This window comes from Anopheles bellator, chromosome 1 (genome assembly GCF_943735745.2).
Source record: "Anopheles bellator chromosome 1, idAnoBellAS_SP24_06.2, whole genome shotgun sequence".
In the NCBI taxonomy this organism is placed as follows: Eukaryota; Metazoa; Arthropoda; class Insecta; order Diptera; family Culicidae; genus Anopheles; species Anopheles bellator.
Genome location: NC_071285.1, coordinates 29053442 through 29072053, shown reverse-complemented (window position 1 = coordinate 29072053; position 18612 = coordinate 29053442). Strand labels below are relative to the sequence as shown.

The 18612-nt window shown below is 45.6% G+C and overlaps 1 protein-coding gene across 4 annotated transcripts; it reads left to right on the top strand.

The window, feature by feature from the left end:
- Positions 1-1425: 1425 nt before the first annotated feature.
- On the top strand, positions 1426-13072 carry LOC131216576 (kinesin-like protein unc-104). 4 transcript variants are annotated; one of them, XM_058211107.1, is made up of 19 exons: positions 1426-1608; positions 1676-2100; positions 2199-2454; positions 3280-3443; positions 3503-3642; positions 5555-5866; positions 5937-6394; positions 6474-6588; positions 6668-6834; positions 6928-7130; positions 9075-9212; positions 9277-9741; positions 9817-9907; positions 9971-10633; positions 10698-10887; positions 11145-12003; positions 12084-12185; positions 12255-12298; positions 12362-13072. In XM_058211107.1, exons 1-19 carry the CDS (start codon positions 1426-1428, stop codon positions 12403-12405), a joined length of 5019 nt encoding a protein of 1672 aa, XP_058067090.1. In that variant the 3' UTR covers positions 12406-13072. The 4 variants fall into 4 exon arrangements, with proteins under 4 accessions (XP_058067090.1, XP_058067087.1, XP_058067088.1 ...); XM_058211104.1 differs by adding an exon at positions 4342-4383 and having other exon boundaries at positions 10698-10878; positions 12255-13072; XM_058211105.1 differs by adding an exon at positions 4342-4383 and having other exon boundaries at positions 12255-13072.
- Positions 13073-18612: the final 5540 nt, after the last annotated feature.

Sequence of the window (18612 nt, the reverse complement as noted above, 5' to 3'; positions counted from 1 at the left end):
GGGTTGGCATACCGAGGAATATATCTAATCGCGGAGTATCGCGAAGTTTCAGCTAAATCGCAGCCTTTGTTCCCAAGCGATCGTAAGTGTTTCCTTCGGCAGTATGCGTTTGTTTAAATTCGAAAAAGTAAACATTTTAAATCAGTTTTTGTACGAATCAGACTTTTACCACTTTTGAAGTTTTGTTTGAAACCTTTTTTCCGAAAGTGTAGTACAGTCAAAGAAGAGGCGTATTTGGCATACACAGTGCCACAAAATTTAATTAGTTCCGGACGGTTGACCATGTTCGAGTATATTCCGTCTCTTCGAGATTAATTTCAAACTCGGTGGTTCCATAGAATAGAGGCTTCGGTCATGTTTTCCCCCAATGGATGATTTATACCAGCAAATATCCCGTGGAGATTAATCTCGATTCGAACATGCTACAGTAGTAATCAACTCACCGGTCCACCGAATGCAGAACTGCAAATGTAGAGAAGGACCTCCGGTGAAATCGCACCGCATGTGGGCGCTGTTGGGAAGACAGGAGGACCCTTGTTCCTTCCAATGCGCGGGATTGTCTGACTGGTTCCTCTTTCTGGACGTGTAATAAATTCAGCCAGCGAGGCTTAAGTGTGGACAAGCATAGAAAAAGTTTCCAATAAAGCATAATTTATGTGTCTGGCATGGGCATTACAATAGCAAAGGGTTTGTGGCAATCTCCGGAATCGTTAGTTGCCAAAGTTGTGGCCAGCATCAAATAGTTGTTATGTACATACCATATCTGTTACGTATCTGGGGTTGCAGGGTTTTTGAAAAAAAAAATTTATGTTGTTTTGAAATGCGAAATCCTTATCTTTTATACGTTGGTTGCCAATGCATTATGTTAATGCTAATGCATAATGTAATTGAAAGTTTCGTTTTATTTATCTTCGTTTTTATATCAATAGCGTTTGCCTCTAAGCAAATGTATGCAAATTTAATTTACCAGCGAATCGATTGTGCATAACTAATGTGGCTTTCTGAATGCTTAATTAAGTGAAGTGATAATGTACGGTATGAATTACTGAAATTAATGTCATCAGTTGGGGTTGGTGAAAACCATTCGGGGATTTTTTTATAACAACACTTTAAGCCGAGCTGAGTTGCTATTCTTAAAGTTATTTAACAGATTTAACAACCTTAACATTAATACGAATTTAGTTTACTAATTTTATGCAACGGACCATGTCTTAACGTATGTCCTTTTGCTCGGAATCGTCAAATTCAACGATTTTCATCGTTTATATCGACTCAAATTAACAAGTTACTGGGCGTCTCCATTGGCATTTTATTTCGATTGCTTTCGATAGTTTATCGCAAAAGAACAAAATTAATCGAATTTATCGTTCATCGTAATTACAGAATTGAAGCCAGCATCGGCAGGGCCCTCGACCAGCAGCCATCATGTCGTCCGTTAAGGTGGCGGTCCGTGTGCGACCGTTCAACTCCCGGGAGATCGGCCGGGAGTCAAAGTGTATCATCGAGATGGCCGGCAACACCACCTGCATCACAAACCCCAAAGTACCGCCCGGTACCTGTGACTCGGTCAAACGCTTCAACTACGACTACTCGTATTGGTCGCACGATGTACGTGAGGAAGCATGTCTCCAGTTGTGCGCGTGGGAATAATCGGTTTTTCTTTCTCTTCATACAGCCCCGCGATCTGGAATTCTCCACACAGGCCATGGTTTACTCGGACATAGGCGAGGAGATGCTGCAGCACTCGTTCGATGGATACAACGTGTGCATCTTCGCGTACGGTCAGACCGGCGCTGGCAAGTCGTACACCATGATGGGCAAGCAGGAGGAGAACCAGGAGGGTGTGATACCGATGATCTGCAAGGACCTGTTCCGTCGGATACAGGAAACGGAGAGTGACGACCTGAAGTACTCGGTCGAGGTGTCGTACATGGAGATCTATTGCGAGCGCGTCCGGGATCTGCTGAACCCGAAGAACAAGGGCAATCTAAAGGTGCGCGAACACCCGCTGCTCGGTCCGTACGTGGAGGATCTGTCAAAGTTGGCGGTCACCTCCTATCAGGATATCCACGACCTCATTGACGAGGGCAACAAGGCGCGGTAATTAGGCGATTGGCTAATGAATCGAAATGAGTGTGGGTACCGTAGGTCATTAGGCTCTAATTTCGATTCGTGCGTTCTTCTTACGACCTCCCCAGTACCGTGGCTGCCACCAACATGAACGAAACGAGCTCCAGATCGCACGCTGTGTTTACGATTTTCTTCACCCAAAAGCGCCACGACCGTATGACCAGCCTCGAGACGGAGAAGGTTTCCAAAATCAGTCTGGTCGATCTGGCCGGGTCCGAGCGGGCGGACTCGACCGGCGCCAAGGGAACACGCCTGAAGGAGGGCGCCAACATTAACAAGAGTCTCACCACTTTGGGCAAGGTCATCTCGGCGTTGGCAGAAATCGTAAGTAACTTTCAATGTACCGTCCGTTTTATGTTGCTAGTGGTGTTTAGGTGACCGTTTAGCATTTGGTCGTTTCCGTACATCAACGACGACGGGGTCAGATGATGATATCCTGCTCTATTCGCGGTGAGGGTTGGTGCCCCCGGGTGGGCTGTCGTTTATGTGTTTCGTGCACTTACGTTTATAGCAGTGCTCTCTCTCGTTCTCTGATTTACTCTGATTTAGCCGTTACTGATGCGTTCATTTACAATCTGTTTCATTTCATCTTGATCTCGCTTATGGAAACGAACTTTCCCCTCATCCAACATCAATTATTATTATGATCATTACCCAATCGTCATCCGCCTCATTGCACTTCTTCTGACACATTCGCGAACTGCCCATGGCAACAGTCCGTAAGTACAGTGGTTGTTCGGTTCTGTTTGCGTTTCGTGTATCGGTTCCTCTTTTTTTGAACTTTTCGGTTACGTTGGACATTATGTTACAGTCGTGAGTGGTTTACTGTGTGGTTAGAATAACTTTCACGATATTTTAATCATACATACGTTAAAATGTCATTCATTTAGTCATCATTTAGAACCTATAAAATGTAAAATAAAGGGTTTTATCTTTGCTCAGTTTATGGTTTTGCACAAAATGAAACTCAAGCTGTCCAAAAATCCAAAAATTGATACATAAACCCGAATAAAGAGATAAACCTTTTGCTTGATGTTCTTAGTTTTTGCATAGAATAGTTGCAAGTAGTTTTTATTTGATTAAGATTAAACGTGTGGTTTAGTTCTCTTTAGTCTGTATCACCATATTCGTGCACATTATCGATTTCAGGCCTCGAAGAACAAAAAGTCCAAAAAGGCCGACTTTATACCGTATCGTGACTCGGTTTTAACATGGCTGTTGAGAGAAAACCTTGGTGGAAACTCAAAAACTGCAATGATTGCCGCGATATCGCCGGCCGATATCAACTACGATGAAACGCTCAGCACATTACGGTAAGTCATTTAGTGGTAGATGCATTCCAAACAGCATTACTTATTTCCTTGCTCTGCAGATATGCCGATCGCGCCAAGCAGATCGTCTGCAAGGCTGTCGTCAACGAGGACGCCAACGCGAAGCTTATCCGCGAGCTCAAAGAGGAAATACAAAAACTGCGCGAACTCCTCAAAGCAGAAGGAATCGAGGTCCAGGAAGGTAAGGTTTTGTTTGTCGTTTGAACGATCCAACTTCTATTTCTTAAAACCGTTCTCAATGCGTTCTATCCGAGCACACCCCCATTGCTTGTGAATTAGTTCTGTCGAGCTCGAGAACCGAGTAACCGAACTTCTTGCGATTTACATACCTTTAACTAGGTTTATTTTTGTTTTTAACTCACATTTCCATCAGTCAGATTATTTTCCATCGTTTTTTCTTATTTTATTCATTTCTGGTCGGATCCACAGTACAAAATTTAAAAAAAATCTCACTCTCACGGTTCCCTACCTGCATCCACTTGTTTCCTGGTTGAATGTTGTTCGAATATTCTCTTAGGGAATTTGGAATGTGTTTGTTTCGGCCCGGTTTGGAAAGCATAGATTTGTGCGTTAGTTTTATATGTGCCGTTTGTTGTTGTATCGAGCAAAATTTTTACAAAACTGAGAAACAAAATTTAGAATCATCAAAATTGGGCCCAGTGAGCAAAACCTGTCGGCTATGGATTTGGCTAGAGCAATCGGGTTATGAAGTGCGAGTTGCAATCAATCACATTGTAACAAGATGGGCAGCAGGTTAACAAGCTAAACCGAAAGCTTCGCTTGTATCGCCTCTACACACACAAATACACACACAAAACCATATCAATTTTTAAGTGTTGAACTGTGGAATTTAATCACTTGTACTACAATTTTCATGTAGGACCGGACGGTAAAGTGGTTTGTGAAAAGCGAGATGCTAATAGTAAGTAGTAAATACCGCCGAATGCCACTGAAAGGGATATGCCTATCGTAATGACATATTTTGTTTTCTTGTAAATTGTTTACCTGTTTTTCGAATTTAATTTCCCACTAATCTCTCCCTAGTGTTTCGTCATAAACCTTTTTGTGTTTCGATTTTAATTTCCCCTATCGTTTGCTAGCTTCTGCGATATTAAATCCCAACTCGCCGCTACAGATGCGCAAAACAGCTTACGGCGAGTGTAAACTTACTGTGGAGACAGCATTAGCTTCATCTGTCTATATGTTGTCCCTTGTCGACGGTTATCTCATCTATTTTTTGTTTTTTAAATGCAATTAAACATTTAAAAAACTACTCGTTCAGCACATTAGTTTCGATGTATCGTTTTGTAAATATTTCTTGTGCATCTCGCGAACAAGTTCGTCATAATGAACCATTAGCCTCATTCATGCTTTGTGTTTTGTGTATGACTTTCGTTTTTTGCACTATTGTTATCCAACGTTGAGTTGAATATCGATCCTTTTCTCGGTTGTTTCTGTTTTCCACTGGGTTGGTCAAAATGTGAGTTCCAAATTGATACTAATAACATATTCGGCCCTTTGCTCTTTCGGTCCACTGCGGTGGCCTCCACTTTGGTCAACCCAAACAAGCTAATGTGTAGTGATTGTTGTACAAGTTACGACGTGTGTGTTTTCTCAGATGTCGCTTGTTTGCTATTCGATGTTTGCCCCCAATTTAAGTTTTGCAATCGATTCCGATCGATTTTGTGAATGACGTGCATTTTTTCTATTACAAAAGATATTTCATGTTCCTTTCATGAAAGTATGTAATCGACATGAAAAGTTGCATAAACGACTTAGTACACGGCACGGTTCATGGCACGATTCACTACCAAGTTACCGATGGCTTTATTCGCGCTCACTTGTGCCTCTTATCACACTCTGCAAGCTCACCGTGAACATTGTACGTGAACTAGTGAACCGTGTCCTACTTTCAAACACTTTTCGCTGGCCTTTGCCTTTAATTCCGAGTACTTTGCCTACGACAAGTGCTACCGCCAGACGTACCTGATGATGTAACATTTATCCTTTTCTCATTCCAGAGGATGAGTGCGTCATCAAGTCAGACAAAACCGAATCCGGTGGTGGCGGTGTGGTCATTACCGAGGAGGGAGAAGATGGTGAAAAGAAGATCCATTCGCCGAACCGCAACCGCAAGCGCACCGGTTCCAGCACGGAAATGGCGGTCGATCAGCTGCAGGCTAGCGAAAAGTTGATCGCTGAGTTGAACGAAACCTGGGAGGAGAAGCTGAAGCGTACCGAGCAGATTCGCGTACAGCGCGAGGCCGTCTTCGCCGAGATGGGCGTGGCAGTGAAGGAGGACGGTATCACGGTCGGTGTGTTCTCGCCCAAGAAGTCACCGCATCTGGTAAACCTGAATGAGGATCCGACCCTGTCGGAGTGTTTACTGTATTACATCAAGGACGGTACGTGCATCTACCACTTCAAAGTGAAACAAACGGAGTTTTATTTGATTTACTGTAAATCTCGCATTAGGACTCACTCGCCTCGGCACGTCGGAAGCAAATGTGCCGCAAGACATCCAACTGTCGGGATCCCACATCTTGAAGGAGCACTGCGTGTTCGAGAACAAGGACGGTGTGGTGACACTGGTGCCGCATAAGGATGCACTGGTTTACGTAAACGGGCGCAAGGTGATCGACCCCGAGGTACTGCAGACCGGGTCGCGTGTAATTTTGGGCCGCAATCACGTGTTCCGGTTTACGCACCCGGAGCAGGCACGCGAAAAGCGTGAGAAAAATAAAGAGGTAGACGTGTGTGAAACTTCTCCCGGCGGCGGCGAGATTGCTGATTGGAACTTTGCCCAGTGCGAGCTGCTCGAGAAACAAGGCATTGACTTGAAGGTGGAAATGGAGAAGCGCTTGCTGGCACTAGAGGAACAGTACAAGCGCGAGAAGCGGGCCGCCGATCAAGAGTTTGAAGAGCAGCGCAAGGTACGTATCGTTGATCTTTAGTATTTGTTTTAAAATATGTTGCCATAACCTGTGATTTTTACGATCCACCCTACGGTAGACCTACGAGGCACGAATTGATGCGCTGCAGAAACAGGTGGAAGAACAGTCGATGACGATGTCGATGTACAGCAGCTATAGCCCCGAGGACTTCCATCAGGAGGAAGACATCTTTGGTAAGAATTTGTTTCACTCGCATTTGTAGAGTTCTCAGTTCTCAGAAGAGTTTGAATGAGTTTCTATTTCGTACATTAGTAAATCCGCTGTTTGAATCCTGCTGGACAGCACGTGAAGCCGGGTTGGCTGCGTGGGCATTCCGTAAGTGGCGTTACCATCAGTTCACTTCGCTTCGAGATGACCTTTGGGGCAATGCTATCTTCCTGAAGGAGGCCAACGCCATTTCTGTGGAGCTGAAGAAGAAGGTGAGTGAAAATGATTATTCTGGCGCATTTTATTGACTTCACGCATGGCATGATGGGTAATGGTTCTTCAACGTGTTCTGGTTCCACCCACAGGTTCAATTCCAGTTCACTCTGCTCACCGATACCCTTTACTCACCGCTCCCACCGGAGTTGACACCGTCATCAGTTGGAGCCATTACCGGCGGCGGTCAGGAGGACGATTTTGGTCACACGCCAATACCGAGAACGACCGTCGCCGTAGAGGTTACCGACACTAAGAACGGGGCTACACACTACTGGAGTTTGGAGAAGCTACGGTATGATTGTGCGGTTTTTCGGTTTTCCGATTTGGCCAGCTTTTTGTGTCGAACCGGGTTTTCAATTTTCCTCGCGAAACGTTTTACCTAAGCCTGCCGATCGATTAGTAAACCGTGAAAGTAATCCTCAAAGGCCAAACCTTAGCACACTTTCGAAACTCTGCCACAAAAACGAAACTAAACCTTCGTCACGTTCACTGCATTAGTTTTGGTTTTGTGATATGACGTGCGTCATTATCTGTTCCCGTTCATGGTTCATCTTTTTGCGACATTAACTGCTTCACAAAGTTTTTGAAAACTGTATTTTGCCAGGCATTCCATTGCGTTACGTTCGCTCCACAATTGTTCCACAAAGTTTTCTGTTTGGATGAACCTTAATGGTGCGGTGTTTGTGTTGGGAATGTTCACGTGATTTGATGTTCTGAAGACTAGTTTTGTTATTAAACAAAATTTAGAAAATGAACTCATTTTGGAACGTTTCGCTTAACTATATTATTCCTCGCCCTTCTAGTGACTTTTCTAACGTTCAGTTAACGTTCGTTAAGTTTTAACATGTTTTGTTTTGTCGTTTTTCTTGTTAATTTGTTTATAATAATTTATTGATTGCTTCTCGGTCCTCTGCTTACGGGTTACTTGCTCTTTCATCGCGGATGCCGAACGTGGTACTAATACCGAAAACATAAACGGTGTGTTTGTTGTGCACTTTTGCGCGTTGGTGCACATTCGATCCAATTGGGTATGGTTGATTAGCTATCGACTAGAGCTGATGCGCCAGATCTATAATACATCGGACACCTCACCGGACCTGGTGAGCTTCGTGCTCGAGCTGTCCAGTGGTGAACACACGCCAGAGTATCCCGGTGCGGTGCAGTACCCATTCGTCAGCCATCCACGGGCGGTGGTAAAGAAACAGCAGTCACCGCAACCGCAACTGGATTCGGAACAAACACTAGACCACCAGCTTTTAGTTGCAGGACTTGTGACTAGTTGTGACGAGAGCCATTGCTTAACGTCTCCCGCTACCGGTTCTCCCACATCTGCCTCCGATTCGTCATCATCATCTTCACCCCCGTCCGTGATCTATGACGGAGCTGTCGGATCGGCCGGAAACTATAAATTAGGAAAATCATGTGCCAGGCTCACGTTAACGAACCTGATGCCTTCTAGGTTAGCAGATTCTGCTCGGAATGCTGTTGCTTTTGCTATCATCATGAATAGTCGCTGTGCGCTCTAATTTTAAGTGGTCAGCTGCCAGCCTGCCAGTGTCCGACCCTTGACCTACAATACAAAACTAGTATCTTACGCTAGTAAAATTCGCTATTGTAGGTCAAGAAATGCTTACCGTGCTTAAGTGCGACAAGCGCTGCTCTTTTGTGAAGGTATCTTCCGGTGCTTGTAGCTTTCAACAATATTTTAGAAGTTGCTTATGATGTTGTGCCGTTCGCGTTGCTTTCTTTTATCAGTTTGGCTATTAAATTAAGCATCAGATATGAATCTCTTGGAATCTCGTTTGTGGAAACAGCTTATTTTCGCAGCATGTTGCTTAGCCGTTCTTATTACAAAACTGTACACTGTCATGCCTCCATAATCTGTTTTCGCTTTTGTCTGCTACTCACATTTACACTGAAACACTTAAAACAAAGCCTTTGAGGATTTATTGGGGAATTCAATTGAAGTTGGAAGAATGTGGAAGGAACCTTGTTTGCTTCATTTTATTAAATTTTGCCAACAGCTTAAATATGCATATTTACCCAGCAATAAGCGATTAAATCTTAGTTCAGACTAACAACCAATTCAAACACTAAGATTTAGTCACATATTATAATGTAATATTCTCAAACATGCAACAGGCTTTATACCCTAAATAAGTGTACCTGTGGCATAAAACCCAGAAGGGTAAACGGAGCACTGACTAACATTTTCTTCTTCCGATTCCGATTTCAGGCAAAGGTTGGAGTTGATGCGCGAAATGTACCACAACGAGGCCGAACTCAGCCCGACCTCGCCGGACTACAATGTTGAGAGCTTGACCGGGGGTGACCCATTCTACGATCGTTTTCCGTGGTTCCGCATGGTGGGAAGGTAAAACTGACCATCGGACCGGCTGCGTGGATTGTACTAAGTATATCTATTTCTACCGTAACAGATCGTTTGTGTACTTGAGCAACCTGCTGTATCCGGTTCCACTCGTGCACAAGGTGGCGATTGTGAACGAGCGTGGCGATGTGCGGGGTTACCTACGCGTAGCGGTTCAACCCGTGATGGACGAAGAGAATGCCGACTTCAGCAATGGCGTCAAACAGTCCGCCCGTATTCTGTTCGATGAGGAGCAGAACGGTCAGCACAAAGTGCCCAAGATTCGTACCATCCCCGACAAGGACGAGAAGTACATCGAGGGCGGCCACGAGATGGGTACGAAGCTGGAGGAACTCGAGCAGGAAGACGCCGATTCCGGGCGTGGCGATTCGAGCGTTGCTTCGGAGCTCCACGAGTCCAACGATCAGGAGCCGGGCGAGCATCTGCAACCGGGCAAGGAATTTACGTTCCGCGTTACGGTGCTGCAGGCAACCGGAGTTGCTGCAGAGTATGCCGACATATTCTGCCAATTCAAGTATGTCTTAAATGCCAGTGTGCACAGAGCGGATAGTAAGAATTTAATGTATGTGTTTTATACGCATGTTTCTAGCTTTTTGCACCGCCACGAAGAAGCTTTCTCGACGGAACCGGTCAAGAATTCTGGATCGGGCGCTCCTCTTGGATTTTATCACGTACAGAACGTATGTAAAGGTGGTTGAAGATGGTGGCGCTCGGATAATATCTCTATACTTTTGGCTTTACAGATAACGGTGCCAGTTACCAAATCGTTCATCGAATACCTGAAGACTCAGCCGATTGTCTTCAAAGTGTTTGGTCACTACCAGCACCACCCGTTGCACAAGGACGCCAAGCAGGACTGCCAGATCACGAGACCGCCTCCGCGGCGCATGTTGCCACCCAGCATTCCGATCAGCCAGCCGGTGCGCAGTCCCAAGTTCGGACCACTGCCGTGTCCGCCTTCGTCGACAGTGCTGGCAAAGCACGATGTGCTAGTGTGGTTCGAGATTTGTGAGCTAGCCCCGAACGGCGAGTACGTCCCGTCGGTTGTGGACCATAGCGACGATTTGCCGTGCCGTGGGCTGTTCCTGCTGCACCAGGGAATCCAGCGTCGCATTCGCATCACGATCGTACACGAGCCGACGCCGGAAGTGAAGTGGAAGGATATCCGCGAGCTGGTCGTAGGCCGCATACGCAACCAGCCGGAACCGGCCGACGACGAGGATTCAGACTCGTGCGTACTGTCACTCGGACTGTTCCCGGGCGAGGTGCTCGAGGTACCGGGCGATGATCGATCGTTCTTCCGCTTCGAAGCTGCCTGGGATTCGAGTTTGCACAACTCGGCATTGCTCAACCGCGTCACGCAGGCCGGCGAACAGATTTACATCACACTGAGCGCATACTTGGAGGTAGGACTGGATGAGATTGAGTGGATTTGTCGCACTGACTAATTCGTTGCATCTTATTGATTAGCTTGAGAACTGCGCTCGACCGGCCATCATCACCAAGGATCTGAGCATGATCATCTACGGGCGTGACGCACGCACCGGACCCCGCTCGTTGAAACATCTGTTCTCCGGCCAGTACCGCAACCCGGAGGCGAACCGCCTGTCGGGAGTGTACGAGCTGTCCCTGAGAAGAGCTTCTGAAGCAGGTAGTCCAGGTAGAACTGTGCTAGTGTGTAGAGAGATGAACGCTTGTATCAGTTTTCGATTACTTTTCCCTTGAATTGTTTTCCATTTGAATTGGATCGCTTTTTCTTTCCATATTACGTTGCATTTGGTTATCTTTGTTGTGTGTTATGAGTGCAAAAATATTGATTTCTGTTTTGCTTTGAAGCAATACGCTTGATAATTTTGAATATATTACAAAAAAGTTGGCTCTGTCATAGTGCTACATGGTTGTTGGTTCCCATTGCAGGTGTCCAAAGACGCCAGCGCCGCGTGCTGGACACAAGTTCCACTTATGTTCGTGGCGAAGAAAACCTACACGGTTGGCGTCCGCGCGGGGACTCACTCATCTTTGACCACCAGTGGGAGCTGGAGAAGCTTACGCGGCTCGAGGAAGTGGGCCGTGTACGGCATCTGCTGCTGCTGCGTGAACGCCTCGGAATGGACACTACTCCGAACCCGACCACGAAAACCGAGAAGGAGGTGTGCAACTTGGCAGCCCGCGCTAGTGCTTCACCGGTGCACATGGTAATACCTCCATCGCCGCAGACTCCGGTGAAGGACCAGCAGGCACCGGTCATGCCGGAGCGCGACCTATTGCCCCGTGAAAGCGAGCTCGTGTGGAAGTGCGTCAAGCTAATCCAGGGCCGTATCGGTAGCGGCAAGGAGTTGAGCGGCGAATCAAACAGTGCCGCCTCGCAGGCGGCTGCCGATGCTTCCCCCGGTGACGAGGGATGTGCAGACATGAGTGCTAGCTACATCTCTAGCAACTCGATTGAACTGTGCTCTCCGGAACGCGTTGACGTACCAAATGGTTGGGAGGCACCGGCACCGGCCCCACAAACGCAGGACCTATCGTTGCGTCTGTACGTCCCGGAACTGGAGGAGATTCGCGTGAGTCCGGTCGTGGCCCGGAAGGGCTACTTGAACGTGCTCGAACACGGTGGATCGGGCTGGAAGAAGCGCTGGGTGACCGTCCGGCGACCGTACGTCTTTATCTTCCGCTCCGACAAGGATCCCGTCGAGAGGGCCGTACTGAATCTGGCCACCGCACAAGTGGAGTGCAGCGAGGATCAGGCGGCAATGGTAAAGGTGCCGAACACGTTCAGGTAAATGTCGCCCTATCGGCCTTTCCGGGTGTGCTTGGTAATCAATGATCCACATTCGAATGTCTTCTCCGTTCCGATAGTGTTGTCACCAAACACAGGGGCTATCTGCTGCAAACATTAGGTGACAAGGAGGTGCACGATTGGCTGTACGCAATCAATCCGCTGCTTGCCGGTCAGATCAGGTACGTGCGATGCGGCGGTTGTGATGCCATTCACTGGAAGCCTTACCACCATCACCTTCCTGTTTGCAGATCCCGCTTGGCCCGGAAAAATATCTCCAGCGTCAGCAGCAGTGGTAGTGGTAGCAACGTTGGTGAACCAGTGACAACTGGTTCTACGTCTGCCCTAGCTATGGCAGCTTCGCAGGCCCAAACGAACAGTAGTAGCGCCGGCGGCAAATGAGATACAATCACGATGGAGTCCGTGCTGGTCTACTAAACACCCATGGTCCACCAGCTCATCGGTCACTCCTTCGTCGTATCGAACCCAAGCTATCGGCGACACCACCGGCAAAATCAAACCAAAATCTTTGTAGAACCCTCGTGTTGCCGTTGCATTATCCCTTCCACACTCGCAGCGCCTTGATTTCGGAAACGAGAGATTTAAGTTTCCACCCTCGGGCGAGATAAGTTTTATCCATGACAAAAAAGGGTCAGAGCAAAAGAAATGTCTCGTCGTTGCAATCCTATTCCCAACAATTCTAGTCGGATTTCGATTCCAGGAAGCGGCGGTGGCGTACTACGAATAATAGGTAAAGTTAGGTTGGCAGAATGGAAAGGCAGAGAGCGCCGTCTACCGATCGACGGGTTTCGGAGATTTAAAATGGAATGTTTAGTTTGATATGTTTGTTTTACTGTTTTTAGTTAATGAATACAGTTTTATTCTGTTGTCGGCCATGGGAACAAAGATGGCCAACGTCTGGGAGAATGATTTTTGTACATAAACAAGTTCTTTCATATTGCAATCTCTTTATGTTAGCCAATGTTTCAAAGTGTTCAGTTGTGATTCGTTTAGTGTCGAGGCTAGTGTATTTCTAGGATAAGCCTAAAATTTCTACGATGCGTGTGGAGGCCCGCGAGAATGTTGTAAGGCGAACAGCAGAGCTGTCTCGCAAAGATGGCTGGACACCATTTAGAGGCCGTGAAATAAACATTCCACTGGTCTGCATATTTCTTTAATAGATCTTCGTTGTGGTGCTTTTCGCAGTCGCTAAATTTTTTGCTCTGTCCCATTTATTGCCTTTTTGCTTGGCGAATTGGAGAGCAGCGGTCGTGCGAAGGAAAGTAACGAAAGGGGCGTAAAAGATAAAAACGTGGCAGTGCAAACGGGAGACGCTAAGGAATCCTTTAAAAATTGATATTAATCAATAGAATAATTAATATTTAAAGTAAAGCAAATGGCGTAGAGCTGTAGGAAAGTCGTAGGCTCTCACTGGCCGTGGCCGTGGCGTGTTGTTGCGAATGCAGTGGTTTGTGGATGGTGGACAATTTACACCACAGATCACGGGCCAAAAGGCTAATGTTATGATGTATAGGCAGCGAGTCGAGCATGATGCAACCAAACCAAAACTAGGTCGTAATTCCGAAACAGCCACTCTTCAGTGGATACTCTCAGTTCAGCAGGCAGTTGATGAAACAAACGCAATTTAATTCTCAACGAACGCTATTCAGTGTACATCTCTCTTCGCATCTCAGTGAAGGAAATCAAGACCAATTTAAACTCAATATGGGCAATTTTTGTGTTTGCTACCAAAATTATTAACATAAATCGAAGACGAAGCAGCAAGCACAGCGTAACCAACTGTTGATTTCAATTCGCATTCTTTTGCAGCAGGAATCAGTTGCAAATGGGGAAGAATAGATTAGCAAACTGGCACAGTCATAAAAAGTATTAAAAAGGAGGCAACACCGGTTCCATGTTCGTTCCAGATAGGGGGAATTGCCGTGTCCCTTCGTACGATGTTTATTGTTTAGCATAATGAAGACGAAATGGCAGTGACCCTTTTTCGAACACACATTGTACTTCGTGCTTTGGTTAAGTATATTGTTTCCATTTTGGAAATCCACATGCAAAGTTTCTGTTTTAAAATGAAATGGCTCAGACAAGGCATTGTACAAGTTGTCGTGACGGAGAAGGGCACTTAAGGAAAGATAAACTATAAACGAATCAACATAAACACACACTACCGAAAACACGCATTCACACGCAAACCAAACACTAACGCTGTTTCGAATCTGGCAAGTGGGACGATGCACGAACAAGTGGAAGCAATTGCATAGAAATGTATAGAACTTTGTAAATAGCAAACGAGGGCAATAGAAAGAGGTATCGACATGTGTTTGATTAATTTTTCTAAAGTATTCGCTTACAATGGCCTTAACCCATATCCCCAGGGCTTATTCTTCGGCTCTACGCAGTCACACGGAGCGGGCGGACAGGATTGTCAGCATTCATCCCCAGCCCAGCATGGCAAGGCCGGACAGCTATCGAAACAGTGTACATATTCGGTGCCATTTTTACATTCCAATCGTGCACAATCCAGTGCCGAGGTATGCACGTCGAGTGTGTCGCGCAAAAGTTGTCGATTGCACTTCGATTTTGCTTATTATTCAGAATGGCGGAACCAACAGAATGCTTTACTTGGCTTGGGTTGACACTGCACTAGCTGGGCTGAGCGGCGGGTTGAAGTAAAATACCAAAGAGGAAACCAATAGTGGTGCTACGAAAAGAAAGGAACGGTCGTTGTTGCGATGAACACCGTTTATAAGACAGGAGTTTTTGTTAGAGGTGCGTCGTTCCTCATTTCGCGTTCTTCTTTTCGTTGGTTCTAGTGTGGACTGCGAAGCTAGCATTAAGTGATGGTTCAATGTCACTTTTATTATGCTATGCAACCGAAGGGTCACACTTGTTGCACCGAGATGGTCAGGATCATTTCGGCGCAGCTTGGATATTATTTTGTCGTAAATCTCAACGAACGTCTCAATATAAGCCAATGATGTACGAGAAAATGAGATAAGCAAGTCGTTTGGTCTTTTGAAACAAACATAAATGGCGAATGTTTTAGGAACTCCAGAGAAAAGTTAGAGAGAAAAGTGAGAAAGAAAGAGAAAGAGGGAAAGAGAAGGAGAGCAACAATAAGTAACGTTTTCTTATTAAATCCGCTTGCCCGCAACCGATAAATACCACTAGATGTATAGAATATAGTCTAAAGAGCAAACTGAAATTGAACTTGACCGAAGAGCACACTACTTAATACAGCGAGCAAAAGTAATCTAAAACTTGATGAACCCATCCTTTTACCAGCACACCACACAGTCCGCATGTTGCGCCCTAATCAAAATGCTTGGCAAACTGCTAGTGGAAAAGCTTGCTGCGTTTTCAGTTCTCTGTTCCAACTGACTAGCCAAATTTATCGAGCCATCTGTTGTTATCTCTGAAACGCATCCTTCTCCCCATACGATCATATATACATATAGCTGTAGCTACGAGGCGCTCGCAATTGCAAAAGCCCAAACCAGAAACAGAAGCAAACATCCACTCAAAAATACAATAAATGTCAAACAGAAGGTAAAACAAACCAACAAAGTAGCATTTACGGAAACCTAAGCTCGAAAGTACTACTAGCGACGGGGCGGGGGAATTACGGGCAATCGCGAAGCATCTGGGGGTATGAGAAAGGAGCGTGACTCGGAAAATGATAATAACACAAACAAGAGCGTGGCAGGGCAATGCAAAGGCGGAAACAGAGCAAACAAAAACGTTTAATCTACCAAAAACTATATGAATATACACAACCTAAATATTTATATATATATATATGATATATATATTTGCAAAAGCAAACGATTGAAGGCAAAACGAGCGAGAGTGGGCAGAATGTGAGCGATTGAGACAAAACTGACCACCTTCAACAACCACATAGCGAAATGTGTAAAGCGGCAATGGGCAATGGGAACGAAACGATGGGGAAAATTGTGGTTCGCTCAGTTGCTTGATATCGCGCCCCGGAATGCTTCACGAGCAGCTGGTAGAGCTGGTGCAGCAAATCGTTAACGTGTAAGGCCTGTGCAAGTATTAGTGAAAGTATTCGACGCAAAGGATATGGGTTTAGCTGCAGCTATCAAAATTGCTTATAAAGTGTGTGTACACCTTTTACTGTCATCGGTAACCTACTACATGTTACATGAGAACCGGGATCGAACGAAAGGCGCGCACGGGGGGGGATCACGTCTATAAGACTATCCTGCGGAGTAGTCAGTACGCCCATGGGACGCCTGGCGACGTCAGACTGTGTAGACTGTGTTGAGAGCAGCAGAAAGACAGAGAGAGAGAGAGTAGCCACCGGGGCTGCCGACAGAAAATGCTAGTAGCCTATAATTCGCTAGTTGTTTGGGAAAGGGCTGAATTCACGGCAGGATCGAGGCGGAAGAATAGCTGGAGTCTGGAGACAGACACCGAAGCAAAGACATATGGCAACCTAACACACACACACACACACCTGAAGCGACCCCAGTGCGGGGGGAACAACAATATTTAATCGACAGATAAAACAAAGAGAAAAACTGACAACTTCAAAACCACAACCAACCACATTACTACTATTACATTATGGAAACAACCAACCTGCTTTGAAAGAAAATTAAGGAAAAACCGAACTACAAACACAAATACAAAAGAAATTACAATAAAATACAATAAAAATGTCATAAAAATGAAACCATTCGTGTTGTGTGTTGATACAAATTTATTCGGAAACTGGGCATGGGAAAGAAATAGGGGACACACTCGGCAATGTATCGCTCTCTTCAGTGTACGCCGGGTACGAAGTTTCCATGATCCTGCGCTTTATTGCTGTCCACAACGTACAAGTGTTATCTAAAAAAACGGGATTCTGAAGGTTTCTTTTTCGGGGTTGTTGGCGAAGTGTAAACACGGTTCGGCAATCGGTTGCGACAGAAACGAACGGACCTTTACGAGGGGCCCCTATTTTTATGTGAAAAAGAGTGGCGAAAACTATTGGTTTTTGTTGCTGGGAAAAGGGAAGAGAAACTAAAACAAAACGAAAACCTTAGCTTTAAATAAAACATTAAACAATACTGGCTTTTTTACGCTGTCCGTTCAGTTTCGATAACAGGAAGTTTAGCACGCACTAAGCGCTAAGCGTGGCGCGTGCGCTCGTTGGGCGAAGCGTATCTAATCCTAAGCCCTACTCTAGAACAATAAATTTATCTACTTATCCACAGCTTCTCGACACTGCCCCGTTTGCCATACTGGTGTAGCTCGGAGCAACGTAAGAATCTCAGCGAAACGGGGGGTTTATGCAATTTCCATGTTGTTTCCGTTCCAGTGGTGTCGGCCTCGGAGCTAGTCTACTAATGAACCTTTCTCGCTACTGTGTTACTGGCGCCTGGTTGCTTCTGCTTGGGATGATCATGTTGCGTAGTTTAAATCTATCTGGCCTTCAGTTTCGCTCCCTATAGTACTATGTGTTTGCTTTCTTACTGATTAAAACAATATCATCGCAGGTGGTTACCGTTCGTACGCTAGCTACTAGCCGTTCACTAGCCCTGCCCCTCTCTCGATTCGATTTAACTAAACCATTTGCTCTAAAACAGGCCCATAACAGGATCTTAATAGCGCGCTTGCATCCCCACGGAAGTGTTTTGTTTTTCGTGAACATTCGCTGCCCATTTTCACGCCCATTTTCCACGCTCGATCACGATTTTGTGTCTCCCACTCGCTACGGCAGATCTTAGATCTCGCTGAACGAACGTTGTCCATCCATTTGTTAACTCTTGTACTAGGTAAGGAATCGTTAACGGTCCGCTGCCCATCGGCTTCAGTAACACAAACAACTCAACTAAACAACACTACAGTGTAAAATGGAAAACAAAAAAAAAGTACAACAAACAAACGGTCTAAACAAACTTACTAAATCTAATAAAAATCGCATGTGCCTGTCGTGTAAATAAAATAACCGCTCCGCTCCTTACATTAACCGCTATTTTGGGATTTTTCGTCAATTGCACTTTTCATTCACCACACGCGCTCTTTGAATTGGGGGCTGGATCCTGGCTACTGGCGCATTCGCGTTGGCCCCAAAGTTCGCTGCACACACAAAGGTACTTCTGATAGTCCCGGACTGGGGGATTCCGGTTGGAGTATTTTACGGTCCCTACAAATGGCCCTAACAGCGTTTTGTCTACCCTAGCACCCTCTGGGGCTGTGCTAAGTCTATCTACGCCACTACTACTAGCTACTGTGTAAAGTTAAACTGGCTCCATGGTTTGTCTGCTACAACCTGCATGAAGGAATGAGCATTTTACTATCTTGTCTTGCATCTTGTTTCCACACACACACATGCACACACTTTCTGTAGGAATATTCCGTTACAATTATCGATTAAAAGCTGGCAAGGGTTGGTAAGGTAAACTGTGAGCAATGAAAAGTGTACTACATGCGAAAGGTTGCGAAAGGGACAATCGAAGACAAACAATAAAATAGAAAAGGATGAAAAAAGGGAAATGCAAGACGAAAAGAGGAATGAAACGATCAATGTATCAAAAAAGAAGCATTCATGATAGTAAAAACAGAACGGGAGAGAGAGAG